The 27,695-nt window shown below is 43.3% G+C and overlaps 1 protein-coding gene across 1 annotated transcript in view; it reads left to right on the top strand.

The window, feature by feature from the left end:
- EXOC4 (exocyst complex component 4) overlaps positions 1 to 27,695 on the top strand; it is a 481,536-nt gene that overhangs the window by 50,315 nt on the left and 403,526 nt on the right. The window contains exons 4-6 of the mRNA XM_068401273.1: positions 6,652 to 6,836; positions 8,957 to 9,066; positions 21,648 to 21,891. Coding sequence (XP_068257374.1) covers positions 6,652 to 6,836; positions 8,957 to 9,066; positions 21,648 to 21,891 — 539 coding nt within the window. The remainder of the gene's footprint in view (positions 1 to 6,651; positions 6,837 to 8,956; positions 9,067 to 21,647; positions 21,892 to 27,695) is intronic.

Raw genomic sequence — 27,695 nt, 5'->3', positions numbered from 1 at the left:
ACCAGGAGCAAGAGACCAGAGAGACTGCCAGTCTCCTTGCTTGCAGATTTTCAAACCTTGACTGGAGGCCCTGAGCAGTGTGATCTAACATTGAAGTTAGCCCTGCTTTGAGCAGGGGGTTGGACTGGAAACCTCCAAAGGTCCCTTCCAAGCTGGATCAGTATATTTTAGCAATGCTATGCGTGTGGATTCCTACCTCCAGAATTCTTGGACTTGCTCTAACAGAAAATGTTGAAGTCTCTGCTTGCTGCCGTTGCACATCAGTGTTTACTCAGTGACCACAGCGTGCTTCTGACCTACTACAATTATTTCTCATCCTAGTATATGGGGATTGTACAGTTGTGCATTTGAGATCACTCTTTGGTAGGTGTGGATAGCCCTTGCCCTCACTGCTGTCCTTAATGGCAGGTGCCATATAAGATGGCTCAAATGCCTTTTAATTTTGATGTACAACAAGCTCTGTAGAGCAGAGATGAACGTTGTAGAAGACAGCAGCCAGAGAAGCTGGGTCGTTCTAGCAATGGACAAAAGGATGGTTTATACTACTTCTCTAAACGTAGAGTTGTTTAGAATCATAAAATCACAGAATCGTTTTGGTTGGAAAGGACCTTTAAGATGATCAAGTCCAACCGTTAACCCAGCACTGCCAAGGCCACCACTAAATTTAATTTCCTAGCACTTCTCCTTTTGAAGTGAGCGTTCAGAACACTGCTGATGAACTGGAAAAAAATCCCAAACTTGCTATAATGTACTGAAAATATTAAAACCGATGTGGAAATGTTGTAGCTTGTAAGGTTTTTCTGTTCTTAATTGTTCAAAGTAATAAAATTAAAATCCTCATAAGCGATACAAATAATTAGAAGTGAAGAGTTTCTGTCTGTCTGAGGCCTCCAGATAACTTTGTAATAAATGAGTGGAAAAATTAAATAGACACAATTTAAATATAAAATCCCTATTTTTTTTAAAGTTTAGTGTTCAAGAGGGAGGGAGACAGTTGCCTTTTAAAATGTGAAAAGCTTTTTATGTTTAGGAATCGTGCTAGCAGTATAAACACATTCAACCCTCAACACTTAGGTTTCTTTCTAGAATACACCTTTTTCTTGCTTTGTTCTTTATACCGTAAGCAGAGGAGCAGCATCTTGAATAAAAAATAGAAATCCAAAAATAAGGGGTTTTCCCCTAAATTAAGGTTCTCTACCTGGAGGAATCACTACTAACTTGAGGAATAACAGTACTTTTTGCAGAGCAGTATTTGTGTTCTCCTCTGACCTGTTACTGCTTTGTGCAGCTTGTCTCCCTCCTTTTGCATATCAGGGTTTGAAATGAGAAGAGGTTAAGAACAACTAGTTGAAATGATACGCCCAAGTTGAGTGATGAGTTGAGGAAACAACACTAAATCAATCTCTCTGATCTTGAAAGTTAAAAGTATTTTTATCATACATTTGGTGTCTTGCATAACACAAGTCATGGTGTGTTACTAGCTGAGTGGAGGCATAAAATTCCAGTCTTGATCTAAACTTTGCCAATGATAGACATGGTCTCTTTTATGAATTAAATTTAAGAAGTCTTATTTCTTTCCAGTCTTGCTCTCAGTGCTCACCTTATTTTTCTTGAGTGTATGTGGCATTGCTGTTGCCTTGGCTGACCCACCATGGTGATCTTCCAAGTCCCTTTGTAACGTTTCTGTTTCTCAAAATGGTTGACCATCTTGTTATCATGGCCCACATGGATACTTGGACTTCAAATAAAGCCGGTTCTAAACTACTTCTGCTTGTGTTTCCAAGTAGTCAGCAGAGCTGTTGTGTTATTACTGCTCTTCCCGTTCACTTTCTGCTTCCCTTTCTCTTCCATCCATTTCTGTAACTCCTAATTTACCTTCTTCTGGAGAACAAAGCCTTCGGGATGACAGTGTGGTTATTTGCTGAAAATGAGTTTCAAGAACTGATCTTTCTCAGGATAATAGGATGAAACACAAGCTTGTCAAGATTTTTCTACTAACAATTCCGTTGTTAGATCTCTCTGTATTTTGAATTTTGTGCATTCTTTGTAGACTTCTTTGCGTCATTTTAGTGGCTTGTGATACCGTCTGTGGTAGGTTATCCAGCACACAAATTAAATGAATCTTTTAATCTCATGTTTTGTATTCTGAAATAGAATCTGTGGTGCAGCTTTATAGCTTGCTTGTTGCCAGGACTTAAATAATCACAGAATCACAGAATCGCAGAATCAACCAGGTTGGAAGAGCCCTCTGGGATCGAGTCCAACCGTTGCCCTGACACCACCACGTCAACTAGACCAGGGCACTAAGTGCCATGTCCAGTCTTTTCTTAAACCCCTCCAGAGATGGTGACTCCACCACCTCCCTGGGCAGCCCCTTCCAATGGCTAATAACCCTTTCTGTAAAGAAATGCTTCCTAATGTCCAACCTGAACCTCCTAATCTTTCTGTAAGTAAAACTACAGAAGGAAAAAATGTTTGATTTCTTTTTTTTTAACAGAATGTTTATACTTGTTGCCACCTAAACCAATTGCAGACCTTACTCTGACTTCCATTAACTTGGATTGAGCCCCTAGCTGCTTTCCAGACCCAAACTGCTCTGAACATTAAAGCTTGTCTCTTGTGCTCTGTCTTGATGATTGGTGGTGATAGGAAATGAAATATCAGAAAAGGAAACCGTGGTTAAGTGAGGCTTTATTGGAGTGGGGCTGCCTTCAGTTAAAAGGCTCCAAGTGTGCATAATATTGAAACTTGCCTGTGTTATTTACCTGTAGAGTTCAGTCACTGGGAAAGTGGCGTTTATCAAGGACATAACTTTCAGCTTGTCTGACTGCAAATATGAAGTGTCAGAAAGGCCATCAAAGAAACCACCCGACAAACCCCACCAAAAAAATAGCAGCTTTTTCCGGAAGAAGAAAGTTCAGGGCATAACAATATGTGGGTTTTGGATTTGTTTTTTTTCTTTTAAAAGTACAAAAAATTATTGAATGTTCCATTTGTTCCTTAAAAGACATGTTTGAGAGCTGTGTGTTGGTCTTAATAATTAGTTTTGAGAGTAACTGACTCTTCAGGAACTGGGAAGATGAAAAGAGAGCTGAATGATCTGAGTGGAAAGCTTTAAATTTTTGTTGCTTGTGTTTTAGATAATACTTTTCCTGAATGTCTTGGAACCTTTTTAATGTCATTCTCCTGCTTGCTTTCAGTTCTTCCCTCACCGCATTTTCATCTCTCAGATTCTCAGTTTGACAAATGTTGTTCCTGATCTTGTTCTTGCTTGGGTGAAATTGCTGACAGCTTTCAGGGCAGGGATGAATGCCTGCAGAATCAAAAAATCACAGAATGGTTAAGGGTTAGAAGGGACCTCTGGAGATCATCTAGTCCAACCCCCTGCCAAAGCAGGTTCCCATGTTGCACAGGGTCATGTCCAGGCAGGTCTCGAATATCACCAGAGAAGGAGACTCCCCACCCTCCCTGGGCAGCCTGTGCCAGGGCTCTGGCACCCTCACAGTAAAGAAACTTTTCCTCATATTCAGATGGAACTTCCCATGTTTCAGTTTGTGCCCGTTGCCCCTTGTCCTGTCACTGGGCACCACTGAGAAGAGTCTGGCCCCATCCCCTTGACACCCACCCCTAAGGTATTTGTAAGTGTTGATAAGATCCCCCCTCAGTCTGCTCTTCTCCAGCTGAACAGCCCCAGCTCCCTCAGCCTCTCCTCGTAGCAGAGATGCTCCAGCCCTCTGACCATCTCCGTACCCCTCCGCTGGACTCTCTCCAGTAGTTCCTTGTCTTTCTTGAACTGGGGGGCCCAGAACTGCACACAGTTACTCCAGGTGTGGCCTCACTAGGGCAGTGTAGAGAGGGAGGATAACCTCCCTTGACCTGCTGCCCACACTCTTCCTCATGAACCCCAGGACACCATTGGCCTTCCTGGCCACGAGGGCACATTGTTGGCTCATGGTGAACTTGTCCACCAGGACTCCCAGGTCCTTCTCTGCAGAGCTACAACTCCCCTGACGTGACTGGTGGGGGTTAAAGCGCCCTTGGAATTAGGAAGCTTGGGGTACGTCTCTACCTGCCAAGGGAAGAAGATCAAGATTAGCTCTTACTTCTGCCAAAGGTTTCCAAGCTGTGCCTGTGTGCCTGCTGAGCCTTCTCTATCTGTATGTACTCCAGCGTGTCAGCTTTTTGGGGAGAAGCAAATTTAGGTTTTTTGCTTCATCTCTGGTGGTGGCATGGTTTTGTGATGTGTTATGGCCAAGCTTCCATAACTGTTCACAAATAGATACTGGGAAGAAAGAGGAGGGATAGTGCTTTATGTCAAGTGATAGGAACCCTGTAAATGCTGTTGAAGTTGCGGCGTTGGTGGGCTTAGGAGGAGCCTGTTCAGTCCTCTGTGATTAATACTGTGACACAAAGTCTTTCTCAAGACTGAACTCTAGCCTAAAGACTGGCAGCAAGCACATGCTCTCACAGAATCACAGAATCAACCAGGTTGGAAGAGACCTCAGGGATCATCGAGTCCAACCGTTGCCCTGACACCACCATGTCAACTAGACCAGGGCACTAAGTGCCATGGCCAGGCTTTTCTTAAACCCCTCCAGAGATGGTGACTCCACCACCTCCCTGGGCAGCCCCTTCCAATGGCTAATGATCCTTGCTGAGAAGAAATGCTTCCTAATGTCCAACCTGAACCTCCCCTGGTGAAGCTTGAGGCTGTGTCTTCTTGTCCTATTGCTAGTTGCCTGGGAGAAGAGGCCGACTCTCACTCCACTACAACCTCCCTTCAGGTAGTTGTAGACTGCAATAAGGTCACCTCTGAGCCTCTTCTTCTCCAGGCTAAACACCCCCAGCTCCCTCAGCCGTTCCTCAGAGGTCAGACCCTCCAGACCCTTCACCAGCTTGGTCACCCTCCTCTGCACTCGCTCCAACACCTCAACATCATGCAGAGAAAAACATTTCATAGTTTAGGACTCCTTGGTGAAATTTTTCAGGAGGAAGGAAAAAGTGCAGCTTTCTCTTAGAAACTGCTCTTAATTTAAACAGCCTGACTGCCCCAAAGCTGTTTCAGGGTCATTCTTGACTTCGAGGCAAGCAAAGTAATACCTTGTTGATAGATATCCTTTCAGTATATTTAATATTTAGTGGTATTAAGGGACCAGACCTTAGCTTGGCTCTCTGCTTACTGTATCTCTTTGCTTTTCATTTTTAATGTTTAGCTGACAGGTTCGCTATAAACTTAAATCCTGAAGTGCAAGCAAATGTCTTATTTCACTAACAGCATCTTCAGTTATTAAAGAATGATTCTCCTCCCCAATTTTAACTCTGTGCTTCTCTCTATTCAAAACATGCCACGCTATTTCGAGTTTCTTACAACAGCAGCACTATAATTTTGGAAACTGCAGTGGGATGCCATTATTTTATTTCTTTATTTATTTAGTAACTGCGGAAGTGCTCTGTTAAATAGTTAGAAAAACAAGTAAACTGGGAGAATTGCAAATTGATAGTGTTGCTTTTATGCACTGATTTGTTGTTCCTGGTGGCTTTTGTCCACGTTTGTTTTTAGGATGTAAATGGAAATTAGGTTCCTCAGTCCAGGGCCCACTGGGTGGCAGCTGGTCACTGTTGAAGTGCATCAGCAGAGAGATGGTACCTATGGCCAGTTTATGTTACTGCACATCTAGATCCCTGTCTGTTCCTCTGTTGCTTGTGTAAAGGACAAGCGAATAGGACAAGAGGACACAGCCTCAAGCTTGGCCAGGGGAGGTTCAGGTTGGACATTAGGAAGCATTTCTTCTCAGCAAGGGTCATTAGCCATTGGAAGGGGCTGCCCAGGGAGGTGGTGGAGTCACCATCTCTGGAGGTGTTTAAGAAAAGCCTGGACATGGCACTTAGTGCCCTGGTCTAGTTGCCATGGTGGTGTCAGGGCAATAGTTAGACTCGATGATCCCAGAGGTCTCTTCCAACCTGATTAATTCTGTGATTCTATAAAGTTATTTTCTTTAGTTTAAGCTTTAATAATTGAACATTAAAAAAAAAAAACCCACACTCTTTAGAGTTCAAAAGTGCCTTTGAACTAGCAATAGCTTTTGTTAATCTGCTGGCTGTGTTTATTCACATTGTGTAGTTAAATGACGTAGCAGCTGTGCAGGCTGGAAGATGAGGCCACCTAAGCTTTTTCAGTTATGTCATGGAGTCACTTTAGGCAAATGAAATTTGAGCCAATTCTCCCTGTTTATAGAATTGGGAATAATGTTTTGTTGGTGTTTCTGTAATGAAAAGAATAAAGACAATCAAGCATCATTGTCAGTATCTCTTTCTAACACTTTTCTGCTTGATAATCCTCTTATTTTGTGATAAACTGTGCTTTGATTTTTATTTAACGAACGGTGTTTTAACTAACTTGTTTTATACATATGCTCAAAATATTTGAAGGCGGCTCATTAAATCTGAGTTGTTTGGGTATTGGACCCTTTTTATATATTGACTTTTCCTTTAGGAATAGAAATAAAGAAATACTACTTAAACATTTTCTGCTTTAAGAGGGTTTATGGATAGAATCATCGTGGTATTCAGACACTCCCCTAATCAAAGGGAAAAGTCCTGAGAGGCGAATGGATTGAGCTTTTGAAGTTGTCACACGTGTTCTCCTTGCAGGTGTCAGCAGTGGACTCCTTGGAGGGTCCCCTTCTTCAAGTGGAGGGATTGAGTGATCTGAGACTGGAGCTCCACAGTAAGAAGATGAACATGCACTTAGTCCTGATAGATGAGTTACACCGTCATCTTTACATCAAATCAACTAACCGAGTAGGACAACGCAACAAGGAGAAAGGGAGAATGAGGTGCGTTTGGTGTGATGCGAACTGAGGGCAACAGGTCTGGGAGGGAAGAGGACAACATTCCCTTTCATAAGTAGAAACTTTCTTGGGAGAGTGCCATCAATGTACACTTCAGCCTCTCATCTTTGGCAAGCAAATTTCTCATGCTTAAGGCTGTGGAGAGCAGAAAAACTCCAAATATGTTGATGCACCTTCGAGCCTGTGAACAGTCTGTTCTCGTTCTTTCACTTTTGCTTAGAGATTCTGTTGTTTTTTTGCTGCTTCCCACAGAATTATGATGAGGTCAGTTCTTTTTAGCATTCCTTTCCTTCTCTGATGCGGATACCTTTCCTACAAATGTCATGATCGTGAGGCTCAGGTCAGGCAAAGGGAAGAACACAGGGAAAAATTGCTATTTTTTCTAGCAAACGTCCAAGGTTTAAAAGACTTCTAGCTAACCACAAGGTTACTGGCCGGAGGCCGCAATATTGAATTGCCTGAGGAGCATCTTGACTGTGTTATGTTTTAAACATGTTGAAACTTCTTACCTGCTTGGTGCCTCTGATCAGTGGAAACTCAAGTATAGTGCCTGGGTAATTTTTCCTAAATCTGAAGATTCTAAGTATGAGGGCAATAGAGTTGTTGGGAGGGAAGGAAGAAAGATAGTGGCTGGAAAAGAAAGACACAGTATTAGAAGATAACTTTTGTAGAGTAGGAGAGCTAATAAACAGGGATGGGGAGCAAAAGGGGAGCCAGCATATGATAAAGATGCAGAGAAAAAGATAAATTAGCATTTTATTATGAGAAGGAATAAAAAATACCAAAAATAAGAGCAGAGTGAGTTACATTAAATGAATTTATGAAATAAAGGATTGATTGAAGTTGAAATTTCTAGGAAGGGGGGTTGCTAGCAAGTCATCAGTCTCTTCCTTGCTCATCTTGTTAATTAAACACAGACACAAAGCTTTGGTGTATCCAGACTGTGCGACTGCTAATTAACTGCAGTTTTGTATGACTGCTACAGGGACCCTTATCTTTTTCGTGTTTGCTGTGGTTTTTCACATTCCCTGTTGCACATCACTGATATTTGTTGCATCAGGGACAGTCTTGTTGCTTTGTTTTATGTGGTGCCCTAGACTGGCTGTTGACCAGGATGCAATAATGTGTATAATTATCTCTTGTACTGGTTTTAAGTGTGTTCTATTTAATGCATAGCTAATCCCTGTAACTATGGTATTGTATGTCTATAGGGAGTGTAGGTGGTTCTTATGCAGGATAGTAAGCTTAGCCCTTGCCTTGCTGGTTTCTATAAGCATTTTGACCTCTAAGGGAACGTACTGAACTCCATTATAGGAGCCTTCTCCACTTTTCTCTTAAAAATGATTTCTTGCTTGCATTCCCCTGCCACATCCATCTTCATGCCTTTCATTATGCAGCTGGGGCAGCATGACACATTTTTGCCAAATAATACTAGTGAATTTATTATGAAAACGACCAAGTAGAAAGTCTTTCCTTTCTGAGTAAGAAGGTTGATTTGGAGAGGGGTGTATGTAGGTGTGCACAGAACAGGAATTTGAAGAGGAGGAAAAAGGTGGAAGTTTCTAGTGGGAACTAGAAAAGCTTGAAGGATCAAGTAGTTGGCAGTAGCCATGGAAATGGGAGCATCTCTTCTCCTCAATATGTGGTTTTCCAGAAAGACCTTAACAATTACATGTTAATTTATCATCATGCTAGTAGTAAAGTGTGCTGGAGGAACATGTGTCTGTTGGGAAATAATCACGTGCTATGGCAAGCTCCAATGTGCCTGTGTCCTGATCATGTTGCTGTGACCAGTCAGACAAATCTAGAGTGCTATTAAATTCAGAGAGGCCTTGGGATACCACATTTTGTCTTTGATATGAGAGTGTTCCCTCATCATTGCTCTTTTGGCTTTTTCCCTTTCAACTCAAATGTGTGTGTAAACAAACCCGCTCGTATTCATCTGTGGACTTGTGCTTTAAGTTAGATTTTGTAAACCTGTTGTATCAAAACTGTGTGTTATGCATATCTATTGCTTAGGCAAATTTAAGAAATAAATTGATTATTTGTTGTGAACTAAGGTTGTAAATAACAGTAAACTGTTTTAATTCTTTCCCCTCACACAGTTCACTTGTGAAAGATGCCTCTCCTGTACCTCTTATGGATGTTACTAACTTGTCTACACCTCGAAAGTTCCTTGAAACTTCCCAGTTCAGTACTCCTGGAAGCTCCAGCAGTGAGTATTTAAGTCCCATGCATTCCTCACAGAACTAATTTGTAGATCTTCAGCTGATTTTACAGGAGTAGTAGTAAGCATATCATCCTTTCTTCAGGGATGGCTGCTGATGGGAGGTTCTGAGACAAAAAGTTAGGAAGTTATTGTGCAATGTCATGAAATGAGTGGTATGTCCAGGGGCAGAGCCTGGCCTTATCTGCATTTTTCTTTTGGCAAATCATCCTTCCCCCTCCTGCCCCCCACCATCAGCTTCAATTATTGTAGAAACACAGACTGGTTTGGGTTGGAAGGGACCTTAAACATCATCTAGTTCCAACCCCCCTGGCCATGGGCAGGGACACCTTCCACCAGACCAGGTTGCTCCAAGCCCCATCCAACCTGGCCTTGAACACTGCCAGGGAGGGGGCAGCCACAGCTTCTCTGGGCAACCTGGGCCAGTGTTTCACCACCCTCACAGTCAAGAATTTCTTCTTAAGATCTAATCTAAATCTCCCCTCTCTCAGTTTAAAACCATTCCCCCTTGTCCTGTCACTCCATGCCCTTGTAAAAAGCCCCTCTCCAGCTTTCCTGTAGCCTCTTCAGGTGCTAGAAGGTCTCCCCGGAGCCTTCTCTTCTCCAGGCTGAACAGCCCCAGCTCTCTCAGCCTGTCTCCAGAGCAGAGGGGCTCCAGCCCTCTGATCATCTTCGTGGCCTCCTCTGGACTCACCCCAACAGCTCCATGTCCTTCTTCTGTTGGGGGCCCCAGAGCTGGACGCAGCACTGCAGGGGGGGTCTCCCGAGAGCGGAGCAGAGGGGCAGAATCCCCTCCCTCGCCCTGCTGGCCACGCTGCTGGGGATGCAGCCCAGGACACGGGTGGCTTTCTGGGCTGCCAGCGCACATTGCCGGCTCATGGTGAGCTTCTCATCACCCATCACCCCCGAGTCCTTCTCCTCAGGGCTGCTCTCAATCCATTCTCTGCCCAGCCTGGATTTGTGCTTGGGATTGCCCTGACCCACATGAAGGACCTTGCATGTTAAAGGTCCTTAAATATGTTTAGGTTTTTTTTGCCTGTTCTGATCTTGATCATGTTCTTGATATCCTGGGCAGAAGAGATATTTGCAGCCTGTTCAGTTTGCATAGAGATCTCCTCTGCATTATTTAATGTAGGCAGGCAGGTATGTGTAGATGTTGCAGAAGGTTTTTTTTGCTGTCTTGGAGCAAAAAGGTCAAAGCTTTTCCTTGTGGGAACTTCATAACTTTGACTAAAGGTCTATCTATATACAGAAGTAACCTGGTGGTGATCTTTGTATACCTGTTACTGCAGCAGACATTGAGCAAAACACTCAGGTTTCATTGGTGCTTTTGTGTGAGGCTTTGAAAGTGCTGCACAGATGGAGAATTAATCCTGGTATTGTTTCAGTAGATTAATAAGTAGGGTTGTCCTTAAGTGAATAAAATGAATAATGGAGCTTGATCATGGAAACGTGGAAGAGAAGAACCATGTGAAAATTCTGGGGAAAAACCTGAAGAATTCCTGTTTTTTTCCCCTGTGATCAGTGAGAAGTTTGGTTTAGTTTCTTACTAAAGACACATGATTTTGGGGAGCTGAGGAAATAAACCACAAAAAACTGAATCCCGGTCTCACCACTGTAAATGTTAATCTCTACTTCCTTCTCAGTGAGGTAGTTGTACAGTGTCTGTCATTATTTTCCACCTAAAATATTAGTCCCCCACAGTAAGAAAAAAAAGTCTGGAGTTACAGAGCTGATAGTCTGAAGTTACAGAGCTCTGACCTACGAGGAATGGCTGAGGGAGCTGGGGTTGTTTAGCCTGGAGAAGAGGAGGCTCAGAGGTGACCTTAGTGCAGTCTACAACTACCTGAAGGGAGGTTGTAGTGAAGTGGGAGTTGGCCTCTTCTCCCAGGCAACTAGCGATAGGACAAGAGGACACAGCCTCGAGCTTCACCAGGGGAGGTTCAGGTTGGACATTAGGAAGCATTTCTTCTCAGCAAGGGTCATTAGCCATTGGAAGGGGCTGCCCAGGGAGGTGGTGGAGTCACCATCTCTGGAGGTGTTTAAGAAAAGCCTGGACATGGCACTTAGTGCCCTGGTCTAGTTGACATGGTGGTGTCAGGGCAACGGTTGGACTCGATGATCCCAGAGGTCTCTTCCAACCTGATTGATTCTGTGATTCTGAGTCCAGTTCAAGTTTACTGTGGATAGTTCTTGTACTGAACTGACTGTGATCATCCATGACAGTCCTGCCCACCATAGTTATGACTTTGTATGATAAGAAGGTTATATAGGTATAAATAGAGTCATCCAGTGTGTAGACTCACAGTTGTTGGTTACGGAAGTCTTCTGAGGAGCAGAACCAGAAATAACGAACTTCATTTTCTAGGTACCAAAACCTTATCTTGCTGTAGTTGGAACCAAATCTCAATTCCAGATTTTGATAAAACTTCTGCAGAATGAATTGAAAGTAAGCCTGGGTTATCCGTCTGACAGGGATGTTTATAAATGTTCCGAAGATACTTCCTACAAAGCATGAGTGATGTACATTAGGTAAGACAGAAAGGTAAACCAACATGTCAAGGATGCCCCTTCTATAAGGGAGGAGCAAAGTGGAAGATACTTAGTTTGATTCTGTTTTTTGGCAGAGATGAGGCCAAGACTCTTTTCTACCATCTTTTACTTAGAATAGGACATGGGACCTCTATTTCATGTATGAGCTCCAGTGAGAATAGGAAGGTTGGGGATTTGCTTACCTGGGCCATTCAGACGTTTCTTCTTATACAATAGTGATACTATGCTTTAAAACAAAAAAGGTTTTTAGGTCATTCCTTTTTTGTGGTGGTGGTGGTTCCCTCCACAGTATATCAGGCAATGTTTGCATGTGTAAGAAGAGAAAAAGGTGTGTTATTAATTACCTGTGATAACAGAACAAGAAGTGGTACTAGCGTTCCTAGAGCATCGCTAGATAAGTGTTTCCTGACTCATTTGAGACTTCTAAAAATCATGAAGTTCTATTTTTATTTGCTTGTTGCTGTGTTGATGGTGTTTGAAATCACTTGTCCTAACATGACCCTATAAACAGTTATTTCATTCTGTGTTTGAACAGATTCCAAGGTACATGCAACAGGTAAGATCCGCAGGAATGGTCTATAAGAACTGGGTTTGTTTGTGAACATAAACCAGCATCACTCCTTTGACCCCAAAAGCCTGAAAACAAAGGCTCTGATGCCTTAATTCTCAACTCCAGTAAATTAGTGTAGGTCAGTTGAGAATCTGCCTTAAAAATTCTCATTTCTGCAGATCTGCTCTTGTTCTTCATGCCCAGTGCACCAGAAAATGTCTTATCTGGCTCCTCATTTCACTCTGTACCATTCAGTGAAGTGCTGGGCGAGTGTCCCTCAGACTGGGAAAGATGCACATTATAATAGAAAACATTTGATCAGCATAAAGTATGCATATGGTTTTGCTTCAAGTGCACAATGTACTTATGTATATTTTTTCCACATAATTTTATTTAAAAGTAGCCTTTTCCAGGACTGCGGAGCAACCAGAGAATTTAAAACTTATGTGTGTGCATAACAAAAGCTGTTTCTGCCTTTAGTCATTTATGTTCTTTGGCTTTTTATTGATGAAACAAAGTGGCCGTGAATATTAATGCGTGTTGTTATAAAGCACTGACTCATTCAACCCATCTCAGCAAAGATGCCAAAATTTTGAGTCCTTTCTGCATTCACTTCCCAAAGGAGATGTTGCTTTGTCCTGGAGAATCTTTATAAGGAAATTAAAGCTGTTCCTGCTGTACTTAAAATAAACAAAACCTTCAGTAATGTTCACCTGAGGATTGTAGATACGGTAGTTCACCAATAACATTTTCCCTTCATGCCAGTTCAGAGAAATAAATTCACTTTCAAATTATATTTCTCTGTTTGAACCTTCTGTACTCTGAAGAGTATTTATGAAGGTTCCTGCATTGCCAGGCTCTTCCTGGAACTATAAAACGTGCTCACCCAGTACATAGCAAACCCAAGAGCGCCCTTTCCTGCAAAATTCCCAAGAATACTTTTTAGAAATCCAACAGAAGATGTGCTGAGGTGGTGACAATTAATATTAATATTAAGTTATTGATGGCATATGTAAATTTTATGCTGAACAGATAATATACTTCAGTGACACAAAGTTCTGAGCTCTGAGAGAAAAATGTAACTTCGAGATCCAAGCAGTATGGTGGCTTCTAAGGTCAAGTCTAGTTACTGCTGCTGGCTCTGTTTCTTCAAGAATACAAGTACTTCTGCGTAGGTGAAGACATGTGGAGACCTGTGAACTTGGCCATACAAAATACCTGCAGGAGCCAGAGCTTTAGGGTCCAATTTTAAAGGTGGCTCTAAAAATGTCATTGTGGCAATCTCTGTCACAGTTGCTTCCACTTCAAACATGCTCAACAAACACCTAAAAGATTTTTTTTTTTCCCTATTAACCTCACCTGAGCATCTGACAGCAGCTGGGTGATTTTTCTCTATCATTTGTACTCAAAATTAAATGATCCCCCCACTGAAGCAGAGTTTTCCTGTTTTAGCTGTTTGGCATTTGCACAAATCCAGCTGAGGACTTGATCTCGGTGGTGGGAATCCAGCGGTGAGTCTGATTCTCTCCCGCTGTCACTGCAGTGCTGCACAAAATGCAGAACTTGTTAGTATCACAGGATGGTTTGGGTTGGAAGGGACCTTAAAGATCATCTAGTTCCAACCCTCTGCCACAGGCAGGGACACCTTTCCTCTAGACCAGGTTGCTCCCAGCCCCATCCAACCCGGCCTTGAACACTGCCAGGGAGGGGCAGCCACAGCTTCTCTGGGCAACCTGGGCGAGGGTCTCATCACCCTCACAGCAAAGAGTTTCTTCCCAGTATCTAACCTAAATCTCCCCTCTCTCAGTTTAAAACTATTCCCCCTCATCCTGTCACTCCTTGCCCTTGTAAAAAGTCCCTCTCCCGCTTTCCTGTAGCCCCTTCAGGTACTGGAAGGTGCTAGAAGGTCTCCCCAGAGCCTTCTCTTCTCCAGGCCGAACAGCCCCAACTCTCTCAGCCTGTCTCCAGAGCAGAGAGGCTCCAGCCCTCTGAGCATCTTTGTGGCCTTCTCTGGACTCGCTCCAACAGCTCCGTGTCCTTCTTCTGTTGGGGGCCCCAGAGCTGGACGCAGCACTGCAGGGGGGGTCTCACAAGAGCGGAGTAAAGGGGCAGAATCCCCTCCCTCGCCCTGCTGGCCACACTGCTGGGGATGCAGCCCAGGATGCAGTTGGCCTTCTGGGCTGCAACCCAGAGTTCTTACCTCCAAGTAAATTTCTGCACCTAGACTGTTTAAGAGGAAGTCTGTTCCTGCAGTTTGAGAAGGGTTTGCAACTGCACCATAAGCATTAAAGCCTATGAAGTAACTTTTTGTCTGTTTTTGCATGACCATGATTTCTCTCACTGATCCTCACTAATGGTTCATGTTCTGACTTGATGCTAAGCACTGATGCGTGTAATCTGTGTGTGTGTTTGGGGAAGGGAAGGGAAATTTTAAATCCTTGTGATGAAAGCCAAAAGGATAACACTTAGGTTAGCCAGAGAAGCTGTGGCTGCCCCCTCCCTGGCAGTGTTCAAGGCCAGGTTGGATGGGGCTTGGAGCAACCTGGTCTGGTGGAAGGTGTCCCTGCCCGTGGCAGGGGGGGTTGGAACTAGATGATCTTTAAGGTCCCTTCCAACCCAAACCATTCTATGATTAGTCATTCCTCCTGTATAATTTAATTAGTTGTTCCTATATGTGGTCCCAACAAAAGGTACTGTGCACTTACTTTTTTATTTGGAGACTCAGTTTTCATACTTGTGTGTATTAGGAGGATTTTGAACGTGACTGACAGTTGCTTTGTACACTTTTCTCAGAATGAAATGTTGTTACAATGGATTTGGGAGAGTGGCCTTGTCAAATTAAAATCCCTCAGTTTTTGACAAACCAACATGCTGAGAACTACAGATGGAACTGTGTGACCAACAGTTTTAGAAAGAGGAGATGTGCCTTGAGGCTTTGAGGTTATTGATCTCTGAGACCCATTTTCTTCTAGGCTTGGTAGTAAGGCAGAGAAGAAAATGATTAAAATGTTTAAAATTCTTGAAGGACCCATTTCTAAAGTAACTGTCCATTTGTTGCTCATTGTCTCCATGCATGGGTCAGAACGAGGATTCAGTGCCAGAAATTAGCAGGTGATGTTTCTTCAAATCTTAAATTATGCCTTTGGGGCACTATGAACCTGCATCGTTTTCTCTAGAAGGATTGAAGACAAAAAGGGTATAATCAGAAAGGATATAAATCATGGAAAATAGTCCATTAAATTTTACTGGTTGCCCATAAAAGCACATAGCTAATGAAATCTTCTGTAATGAGTGGCAGCAAAGTTTGACCATTCATTGGAATGAAAAACAAGACCCAAGAGTCTTTTCTTTAGCTACTTTGCTTAAATGAGTTATCAGTGTTGGCTTTTCTGGGGATCAGACTGGAGCTGTTAAAATGCCTCTTGCAGCTGGTTCCTTTCTTGTGAAATGGCAGAACTGTACAAATGAGGGTGTCATCAATTGCAACAGACGTTTTTATAGGGCATCGTCAAACCAGGGAGCCGTCAGGGAAGTTTCCACCTTTGTAGCCGTGGAGGTGATGAATCGATGGTGCACATGATTCAGCTTCCTAGAGATATAACTTGAGGGTATATTTTTGACTACTTAAACATGGAGTTGTGCATTTTCAGATGCGCAGCTTCAGTGATGAAAAATTTTTCAAAATGGCTGTATATTTCATTAAAGAATGGGGCAAAATCATCGCTCCTTTAGGTTGTTGTCTTGGGAGGCTTTTGAGAAACCATATTTAAATGTTCTGCTTCATAAGCAGTTTTTGGATATTGTTATGGATCGATGGGCCGAGGCCAATTGTATGAGGTTCAACAAGGCCAAATGTCGGGTCCTGCACTTGGGGCACAACAACCCCACGCAGCGATACAGGCTGGGGGAAGAGTGGCTGGAAAGTGCCTGGAGGAAAAGGACCTGGGGGTGTTGGTCGATGGCAGCTGAATGTGAGCCAGCAGTGTGCCCAGGTGGCCAAGAAGGCCACCAGCATCCTGGCTTGTGTCATCAATAGTGTGGCCAGCAGGACTAGGGCAGGGATCATCCCCCTGTGCTTGACACCGGTGAGGCCGCACTTGGAATCCTGTGTTCAGTGTTGGGCCCCTCACTACAAGAAAGACCTTGAGGTGCTGGAGCAAGTCCAGAGAAGGGCAACGAAGCTGGTGAAGGGTCTGGAGCACAAGTGTGATGAGGAGCGGCTGAGGGACCTGGGGGTGTTTAGCCTGGAGAAAAGGAGGCTGAGGGGAGACCTTCTTGCTCTTTACAACTGCCTGAAAGGAGGGTGTAGTGAGGTGGGGGTCGGTCTCTTCTCCCAAGTAACAAGTGACAGGATGAGAGGAAACGGCCTCAAGTTGTGCCAGGGGAGGTTTAGATTGGAGATCAGGGACAATTTCTTCCCTGAAAGGGTTGTCAAGCACTGGCACAGGCTGCCCAGGGCAGTGGTGGAGTCCCCATCCCTGGAGGGTTTTAAAAGCCGTGTAGATGTGGTGCTGAGTGACATGGGTTAGTGGTGGCCTTGGCAGTGCTGGGTTAACGGTTGGACCTGATGATCTTAAAGGTCCTTTCCAACCAAAATGATTCTGTGATTCAGTGCTACAGTCCAGCAATGTGTCATGAAGATGATAAAGGGTCTGGAGCATCTGTCCTAGGAGGAAGGGCAGGGTGCTGGGACTGCTCAGCCTGGAGAAGAGAAGGCTCAAAGGGGATCTTAACCACGTATATCAATAACTGAAGGTGTTTCTTCCGCAAAGAGGACGAAGGCAGGCTCTGTTCAGTGGTGCCCAGTGACAGGGCCAGAGGCAACGGGCACAAACTGAAACAGAGGTTCCCTCTGAACATCAGGAAACATTTGGGTTTTTTTTACTGTGAGGGTGATCGAGCACTGGCACAGTCTGCCCAGGGAGGTGTGGCATCTCCATCCTTGGAGACATCCAGAAGCCATCTGGACATGGTCTCTGGGTGGCCCTGCTTGAGCAGGGAGGTTGGACCAGATGACCTCCAGAGGTTCCTGCCAACTTCAACCATTTTGTGTGGTTCTGTGCTTTGTCATCATCTTTGAAAGGAATTAAACCACGAAAATCATTAAGTGATACTGAAATTTAGGTTTCCGAAGAGGTCAGTTTAGTTAAAAACATTTCAAGTTATGTATCAAACTGATCTGGAAAAGCCTCAACCACGCTTCATGCAATCTAGTATTTCTGTTGGTTTGCACGGCGCCATGTACAAGAGTTGATAGCTGGGATGGGACAACAAAGCACTGTGGTGAAGCTGTTTTTTTAGCGTCGAACTGCTAATTGAAGTTTTAAGGCTTCATTATGTTGGAGAAGGGCAACTGTAATAATCTAAATTTTAAAATATTTATGTGCTGACATCATATTTCACTTGTTAGACTCTCAAGGAGGGTGGGGAAATTTAATTCTTGGTATTACTGAACAAATCCTATGTAATTCTTCTTTGGTGTTTTCTGCCTGTAGTATTTTTAATATAGCGAAGCTGTTTTTAATTAAAATAGGACTTTTTTCCTTCTCTTCTCTTTGATGAATCACAAAGGAGAAGAGGTTAATCAAATGAAATGTAAATAGGAGACCTACAATTTAGAACCATTTATAAAAATAATCTCTGCAAACATCCATAGGATAAATTAATTTTTCATAACTTCTCTACATAAAGCAAGCGCTTATGGCGTGAACGATGGTCTTTCCTCTTTCAAGGGATGTGTGTTTTACAGATGCGTTTCTGGTAGAAACTGGTGAATGTAGAAAGCTGGGAATAGGTTCTGACAATCTTGTGCTTTTCTCTTGATGCAAATGAATAACAAAGCAAGGAGGGTGTTAGTCTTTTCTTCCAGGTAACAATTGATAGGATGAAAGGAAACGGCCTCAAGTTGTGCCAGGGGAGGTTTAGATTGGAGATCAGGAACAATTTCTTCACGGAAAGGGTTGTCAAGCATTGGAACAGGATGCCCAGGGCAGTGGTGGAGTCCCCATCCCTGGAGGGATTTAAAAGCCGTGTAGATGTGGTGCTGAGGGACATGGGTTAGTGCTGGGTTAATGGTTGGACTTGATCTTAAAGGTCCTTTCCAACCAAAACAATTCTATGATTCTGTAAAGTCATTCATATTCTCAGTTTAAGAGTAAATCCAGACAAAGGTTTCAGTTCTGAGAGTTGATCTGTAGGGACATCTTCCTTCACCCATGGAGCTCCTCTGCCCACAGAGAATTGCATGTGGGATCGTAATTTTAACAGTGAACTTCTTTACAAACGCCTGTCGACTTTGAGGCCTTTTTTGAAGAAGTAGGGGACAGGAGGGGCTGATTCCTGGGCCAAAGCTTTGTGGTCAAATAACCCCTTGATGACATGAAATGGCAGAAGAGGATGTTTGAAGTGAGGCAGACGCAGGAGAAGAAGAACATCTTCAGTTGCCTGGGGTTGGAATCTTGTCAGATCTTACAGATAAATGGGCCCCCAAAGCTACCCAGGATGCCTGTTTAATAGGCAGAATGTGCAGGAAACACAGGCCCTACTGCTTGTCAAAAGACCAGATCTAACAAAACTTATATATGAGCGTGTTGCTACTAGATACTGATCTATTCCCTTTGCTCTTGTTTGTAAGAGATGTAAATCAATGTCCTGGCTATTTGAGGGTGTTCAAAATTGATCTGCTCTTTGGAAAATGGCAGAGTGTTCATCTTGGTGTGCTGGCGGGGTTCTCGGCAAGACTGCTGCCTTTAGTCCCCTGCAATGCTGTCCTCACGTTTGGATACAGCAGTATTTCCTCCCTCTTCTGTTTTCATTGTGCGATATTAAGAAGAATTTGCAGCCCGCTTACAAAGGGGCTGCAGCGTAATGGCAGGGATCTGTCCTCTAAAAGGTTGTTTAGGCTGTGAAATCTTTGCATTAAACTCCGAGCAACAAGATACTTGGGTTTGTTTGGGTTTTTTTTAACCAATAAGTTAAAACCTTTCTTCCTCTAGCATTTCCAGTCTTGTCTTTTCCACAGCTATTGTTCCAAAGAGCTCATTTTCTGTGTTTGTGCCTGGCATGCCGTGGATTTTTGAGAATAACAAGTAGAATTAACAAAAATGGGTTGACCACGTATGCAGCACACAAAGTGCTTTGCAGTCTCATGTGTTGAAAGGTGTGTGATAGATGAGAGCTTTGAGCGGAAATATGTGTGCATCTAGTTGTTAACTCCTAATTGGTATTATTACTTATGTGTGTTTGAAATATCTCCTATATTATCCTTGCTTTTTAAAAAAGAAATCACAGAATCAGTCAGGTTGGAAGAGCCCTCTGGGATCATCGAGTCCAACCATTGCCCTGACACCACCATGGCAGCTAGACCATGGCACTAAGTGCCATGTCCAGTCTTTTCTTAAACCCCTCCAGAGCTGGTGACTCCACCACCTCCCTGGGCAGCCCCTTCCAATGGCTAATGACCCTTGCTGAGAAGAAATGCTTCCTAATGTCCAACCTGAACCTCCCCTGGTGAAGCTTAAGGCTATGTCCTCTTGTCCTATCGCTAGTTGCCTGGGAGAAGAGGCTGACTCCCACTCCACTACACTCTCCCTTCAGGTAGTTGTAGAGTGCAATAAGGTCACCTCTGAGCCTCCTCCTCTCCAGGCTAAACACCCTCAGCTCCCTCAGCCGTTCCTCATAGGTCAGACCCTCCAGACCCTTCACCAGTTTGGTCGCCCTCCTCTGGACTCGTTCCAACACCTCAACATCTTTCTTGAAGTGTGGGGCCCAGAACTGGACACAGGATTCAATGGATTAAAATTAATGGATTCTGGGTGTTTCTAGTTGCTTGCCCCATAACTTTCCCAAATTGAATTGAAAAAAGTGAGTGCAGAAAAAAGCACTGTTTGATCTCTCTGATGTTGATTACCTAAAACCTGGTGTCATTCTCCATTGTTACGTGGGATGACCCCACAGGATCCCTTCTCACCTCGCTCTAACCTGGCAGTGTTGCTGGTGCTCTAGGTTGAAATGCAGGAGCATGTGAATGGTGAGTTTGGTTGGAGCTCGAGGTGCAGCATTTGGGGTTACACTGACGGAAAGAAACAACCTCTGCTGTGGAGGCTGGTGTAAGCTGACACTGAAATAAGTGTTATCTGTTTATTGGGCTGCTAGTTATAAAGTGGCACCATATGGGCTCTTTGGGACACTGTTTTCTTGATCTTGTGCTGACTTACGTGGTGCTGACGCTCTTCTGTTCAGAGTGTCAGAGCTTTAGACAGCTACAGGGCTTCATGCTAGTTGTGACATGCCATTTTTCATTTCTGCCATGTCATTTAACTCCTTCTGGTGGATCTTTTGACATTTATTCAGGTTCTTGGATAAGTTTTGATTTAAGTAAAAAAAAAAAATCTGTTGAGCTGTAGAAACCACGGGAGTCATCTGTCATCCAAAGAGCCCATATCAGAGTTCAGTACCAGTAAGATGGAAACAGCCGTTGAGTTTTAATTTCTACTCAAGGAAATGGTACGGTGGATGGCACAGCTTCAGCCATATCCTTCAGTGCCATTTGCCCGTGTGCTGCCACTCCGGCTGTTAACAAGCCGCGTGACTGTAGATCTTCCAAGATGCTGTAGTTGAGTTTGCCTTGAAGTCACTTACTTCACATAAGTGTTTGAATATGTTTATTAGATGTTTCACCCAGTCTTTAATAGAGACAAGCTTTTGTTGTTGCTGGGTGTTATCTGTAAATTAAGAAATGCTGATTAATGAACATGCTTAAAACAAGCACAGTACCTCTTGCCTTTCTCTTCCTTGTCGCTTAGCAACAGAATTTCTCCCTGTGCAATCCCTGTTACTTCAGGAGAACTGTATCCACAATATCCTCTCTAATTCTTCTAGTTTTCTTTTCTAGAAGTTTTGCTAAAAGGTTTGAGTAACTTCATCAACCCCTTGACAGACGTAATAAAGCAGAGTAGGATAACATCAAACAATCATTCACTTTGGCAGTGTAAACTTTGCCAAATTCATCAAAAGTCTGTTAAGCCTGATAGTGTTTATAATGAAAATTCCTCTCTTGTGAAGAATATAGTGAAGAAAAACAGCTGGGTTAGGAATTTAGGGCTTTTAGCTCCTTGAAACACATTCAAGGGATTTGTGGTGGTGTAATACCTTCTCATTTATGGATATCTTAATTGCACCAGACTTCCTCTGTTTCCTACCTAATATGTAACTTACACCACGTTCTCTAAATCAATCGAACGTGCAGGGTGTTGTGTGTATGTATAGGGAACCCCTCAAGCAAACAAATATGTACTGCTTCCCCTCAAAGTCTGAGTGTTGCTGGTTTCCTTCTTTGTTTCTTGATTGCTTAAAGTGGCAGGAGTTCTGTGAAGGCAAAGGAGTTTATAAGCTGCTTCTACTTGGTGCTACGTCTTGTTTTTAATAGTTCAAATCTTGGATTATGCCTTTTCTAAATCTGTTCCAGTGCGGGAAACAAGCCTCGTGGAAGTTAAAGAAGATATGGAACTGGATCCAGAGGAGAACAGCACTGTCTTCATGGGCATACTCATCAAAGGGCTGGCCAAGCTGAAAAAAATCCCTGAAACGGTGAAAGCCATCCAGGATCGCTTAGAACAAGAACTCAAGCAGATTGTTAAGAGGTCCACAACTCAGGTGGCAGACAATGGTTACCAGAGAGGGGAGAATATTTCCCAGGAAAATCAGCCTAGGTAAGGATATTTCAACCACTGAAACTTGATTGCTGCAACAAGAAGTCTGGGGAAGGGTGTTATATCTGTTAATTGCCATTTCAAGGAATGACAATAATGTTTTTGCAGTAGCAGAGATGTGAAATGGTAAAATTTTCAGGAAAGCCTGGGCCTTACTGAGAGGCTGATGTGCCTTGAGCACCTGAAAGGCCTGAGAATTTAAGAAATGTATTCAGAAAGGGGAGGCATTGTTGCTTCTCAGCTAAGGATGTGGGAAAGGGAGATGCTTCCTTCTGTGCTTGGCCCTAGAAGAGAATCTTTTGGCTAAACAGATGTTTGAAATGCAGATTTGAGGGTGGAAGCACAGTAGAAGCCAGCATTATTTAACTAGCAAGAGGTGCATAATGTCAAGCACTTGATTTTTATCTTTTTTTTTAACCCTAACCTTTTGTTTTAAGCGGCTTTACAACAGATTGTATTGTAATGCTGTCTCAGATTGCTCGTATGAATGGTGTAAAGAACACTTGGTGCCAAAACGAATACTGTCTTCTTGTGTTGCATTGACTCGTGGCTTTACACTGGTGTGATGCCAAAGGAATTTTTAAGTTCCTACATAACGACTTGAAAAGAGAAGGTTCAGCTCACTTATTTATTTCAAGTGTAGCAGAGTCCAATTAAGCTGATGCAGGTGCAAAGCTTTGAAATCATATATGGAACTAATTATATCAGTAAATATATGACCAAGATTCTAATTGGTTTGCAGCCCCATTTACATTAATAGCAAGATGTGGAAGCCAACCGAGAACTGTGTTTCTGATGTTCTTCAGGATTCACTAGAACTGTTCTTTGGAAAATAGGACTCCGAAAGGGCTAGCTATCATTTCTAGCTGAAATATTAATTTGTGATACTGCACGTTGGAATGATCACTGTGCAAAGGGAATTAACAGTGGAAATGAAAAATGAAAACAAAAATCTATGTCTTCATTCTGTGTAATATTTGTAGTGGAAAGTCACTCCCAAGGAAAAGTTCAGCTTGATAAAAAGTTCTTTTTTGATTCCTATCACTATCATTGGTGCAGAAACAATTATGTTTTGAAGAATTCATACAGTTAAAGTACTGATAACTTGGTGAGATTACAACAAGCTTTTCAGGTGGGAAAGAAGGAAGAATTTAAGTTTCTGATGCCAAGAGGGAGCATAGCATATGCTTGATACTTGTTTTGTCACAGAATCAGTCAGGTTGTAAGAGACCTCTGGGATCATCGAGTCCAACCATTGCCCTGACACCACCATGTCAACTAGACCATGGCACTAAGTGCCATGTCCAGTCTTTTCTTAAACACCTCCAGAGATGGTGACTCCACCACCTCCCTGGGCAGCCCCTTCCAATGGCTAATGACCCTTTCTGAGAAGGGATTCTTCCTAATGTCCAACCTGAACCTCCCCTGGCAAAGCTTGAGGCTGTGTCCTCTTGTCCTATCGCTGGTTGCCTGGCAGAAGAGGCCGACTCCCACTCCACTACGAGCTCCCTCCAGGTAGTTGTAGACTGCACTAAGGTCACCTCTGAGCCTCCTCTTCTCCAGGCTAAACAACCCCAGCTCCCTCAGCCGTTCCCCGCAGGTCAGACCCTCCAGACCCTTCCCCAGCTTGGTCGCCCTCCTCTGGACTCGCTCCAACACCTCAACATCTTTCTTGAAGTGCGGGGCCCAGAACTGGACACAGGATTCAAGGTGCGGCCTCACCAGTGCTGAGTACAGAGGGACGATCACTTCCCTAGACCGGCTGGCTACACTATTCCTACTAGAGGCCAGGATGCCATTGGCCTTCTTGGCCACCTGGGCACACTGCTGGCTCATGTTTAGCCGGCTGTCGATCAGCACTCCCAGGGCTCTTTCCGCCAGGCCGCTTTCTAACCACTCTTCCCCCAGCCTGTAGCGCTGCATGGGGTTGTTGTGGCCCAAGTGTAAGACCCGGCACTTGTTCTTGTTGAACCTCATGCCGTTGGTCTCGGCCCATCTATCCAACCTGTCCAGATCCCTCTGCAGGGCCTTCCTACCCTCCAGCAGAATGAAACTCCCACCCAGCTTGGTGTCATCTGCAAATTTACTGAGGGTGCACTCAATCCCTATGTCTACATCATCTATAAAGATGAATCATTCTTGAGAGGTTGTATGGCTACTTGTCCATTGAAACTGCTAATTTGGATCAGATCATATTTTGATGGCATTGACCTGCCCAGAAGGTTGGGTAAGGTACAAAAACGTTTAATGCGTTTTGGCATGTTTTTAATAGGAGTTTGTGGGCCTTGAAGATGCTTATATTCTAGAGCTATGGCAAGTGTCTTGAATTCCTGTTGAATAAGGAGATAATTAGAACTGATTCTAAACCTGAATTATATGTGAAGTTTACAGCAAGCAGGTGAATTCATTTATATTGAAAAGAATAAATTATAGTATGGAAAGGTATACCACCCCTTAAATGAGCTACAGTTTTAAGTCAAAACTAAGCAACTTTCCTGCTGTCAAGAAGAAAGTAAATCTGAGCAACAAAGTCCTACTGTTCCAAGGAGCTCTGTAAGACCCAAAATTTGAGCATGATATCTACAGAATCACAGAATCAATCAGTTTGGAAGACACCTCTGGGATCATCGAGTCCAACCATTGCCCGGACACCACCATGTCAACTAGACCACAGCACTAAGTGCCACGTCCAGTCTTTTCTTAAACACCTCCAGAGATGGTAAAGATGATGCAGTGCCTGAAACTGCTTTAACTGTTCATTCAACTATTCAAGTCAGCCACAAAGCTGACTTGACCTCCAGATTCAGTGGGCAAAATGTTTTTCGGTTCACCTTAAAACTAGTCACTCTTGGATGCCGCTTAGTCTCTATCACTGAGCTCAGTGCCTGTATTCAGGCTGTACTTTAAATGATATCCATAAAAATTCTCACTTCTGGCAAATAAAATAAGTAATAAGATGACAGGCCTGCAGGGTCTGAGGCCATAGATTGAACCTTCTGCTGGACAGGTTCCCTGCGGCTTGTTCCATACGCACAGAACAAGTTATATGCGTTTCTTCATCGCTGTGCGGTGGCTCTCAAAGGTTGGCTCTTATTTTTTTCCATACGAAAAGAGTAATGTTTCCTTCCACTTGAGGATGAGGCTGCTGATCTGCTTGTGGAAGTTCTGGTGTAATTCCTTTTGGGACCCCATATAACCATTGTGCAGAGCCCTCTCATTGCACAAGAGAGAATTTCTAGAACCTGGCCAGAAAAGCTGCAGGTGTGGTAACAGCCACTGAGTCTGAAGAGCTGCTGATCTCATTCTGATTTTTTTCAAGTTGACTGCCTTTTGCTTCCTTACCTAATAAGCTTTTCCATACCGATTTGTGTGGCCACCTTTTACATTTGTATATAAAACCAATCTATGTCCCTGCCCATCGCAGAGTGATTGGAACTAGATAATCTTTAAAGTCCCTTCCAACCCAACCCATTCCATGATTCTATGAACACTATTGTTCCCAAATTTTTAAGATCAAGATATTTTTTTTTTTGTTCTGACTCTAAAGCAACTAGCTCCCAGAGAGGAGTGATGTCTTTTATGCCCCTCTGGATGCTCTCTTCGTAGAGCCAACAGGCAGTGGGCTCTTGGGTCAGCTCTTCAGAGCTTCATGAAGTCTCTTGTCTTTCATAGAAGTCCTGTAGCCCTCTAAGCCTGCCAGGAGCAAGTCTTCTCCATGCTATACAAGGTGTTTTGTTTCGGGCTTGTTAATTAGCACGCACACAAGAGTGAGCAGTGATTACAGTGTTGATCATGTGTGGCCCGTTCTGTCATGGATGGATTGGCCTTTGATTTGAGCACTCTGCTGTCTAGCTGAATAGCGATTTGGTGTGAAATTGGAGGGGCTCGTTTGTGGAAGATGACACTAGCCTGACTAAGGACCTCCATATAACAGCAGAAGGATGTTTTTCACTAGTAGAGTCACAAAGAAAAGACTTATATGGCTCTGTCATACAACTAATTATTAGGTTTCCTAAAACATGCAACATGGATGCAGTCATGTAGGATAATGGGCTTAGTATAGGCCTAACTAGAGGGTACATCTTTGGCTGTCAGATACTTTGCTATGAATGTAAACCCTCTTTACTAATGCGTGCTTACCTCATGAAAAGTGAATGATACAAAGAGAGTGAAACCCTGTGAAGGGCAGTAGTAGGTTTCTTGTAGTTCCCTGTCACTAGTGGAAGGTAAGTTTGAAAACTATGCTGGAACCTCACCTTGTTGCAGCTGACCTTGGCTTTAATTTAAGTGGCCTTTTCTTAAAGTCTAGTTTTTTTCCCTAAGTTTTTAGATATCTATGTTTGGAACAAGTTTATGAAAAAGGGCTTAAATATAGGTATCACTGTTGACTTATCCTTAATTAGAGGCTCATTAGAGCATGCTTAGTACCTGCATGTTAAAAATACGTATCTTGGGTTGTGGAGGACAAGGTATCATAGAAGAGGCCATGTGGCGTTAGCTTGGAGTACTGCTATATCTTAGTGAACCTGGGGGTCTCTTCTGAATTATGGAAGGTTGTTGAATTTAGAAGAATAATAATCTGGACATATGCCTACTTGAGGGCCAGATTTATGGGATGAGACTTTGGTAGGGACACATTGCTGTATCTTTACTTTTAGTTGAAGATCTCGCCCAGGAGGAGGAGGTGTATTGACAATTTTGCTACAAAATCCTGTCGATTGGATTCAATGCACTTTTCTCTACATGTTCTTAATACAGTTCTGACTTACCTTGTCTCGAGGCTTTAAAATAAATACAGAAATTATATACACACCAACACTGACCACACGAAAGACATTATTGCTGCTAAAATGCATGAATTGTCATTAGCGACCTCGTTCAGGTGTCAGCAGTCACTCTGCATCAATTCATTCTCCCTTATTGCCTGGACAATAGCAGTTGCTTCTGGGTGTGTGTCACTGTCTCTCAACATATTTACCATGTTTCTCGGTGAAGGGGTTATGAGATTGCTTTGACAAATTGCCTAAGCCAGTCTCCTGTCACTCTCTGTATGTGTTCTGCTTAGGTCACTCGGTGCTGCAACCCCATATGCATAAAATCTAGGCCATATTATTTTATGCTGTTTTTTTTCTTGTTGGCTGTCAGTGTCTCTTCTGGGGTCACCTTTTTTTGAAAATAACCCGATATATTTAGAAGACTTTTAGAGAAAAGAAAATTAAGATAAGAGGAGTGGGCTAATTTGAAACCAGGGAGATGTGGAAATATTATAGAATCATAGAATGGTTTAGGTTGGAAGGGACCTTAAAGACCATCCAGATCCAACCCCCTGCCACAGGCAGGGACACCTTCCACCAGACCAGGTTGCTCCAAGCCCCATCCAACCTGGCCTTGAACACTGCCAGGGAGGGGGCAGCCACAGCTTCTCTGGGCAACCTGGGCCAGTGTCTCACCACCCTCACAGGAAAGAATTTCTTCTTAATATCTAATCTAAATCTCCCCTCTTAATGTGTAGTTGATGTCGTTGGTAGGTGAATGGCCCATGTGAGATCCCCAGGGGATTGCTGTATAATGCTGTGCATATGTATGTCCATATGTAAAATTGTAGCATATGAATGAGACGCAGTAAGTGGATAGTCTTTTTTTAAAAACGATAGCCAGCTCCTGTCCTTTGCAGACAAGAAGTTTAATCTAGGACTGCTGTAGGCTACAGGTAGGTGGTTTTAGCCACATCATCATGCCAGGCCACTCTTCTGTCTGGTGGTAACAGCAGTAAATCTATATCAGCTTCTTAATTACTGCAGTTA

This window comes from Nyctibius grandis, chromosome 5 (genome assembly GCF_013368605.1).
Source record: "Nyctibius grandis isolate bNycGra1 chromosome 5, bNycGra1.pri, whole genome shotgun sequence".
In the NCBI taxonomy this organism is placed as follows: domain Eukaryota; kingdom Metazoa; phylum Chordata; class Aves; order Nyctibiiformes; family Nyctibiidae; genus Nyctibius; species Nyctibius grandis.
This window is presented reverse-complemented; position numbering and strand designations above follow the sequence as displayed.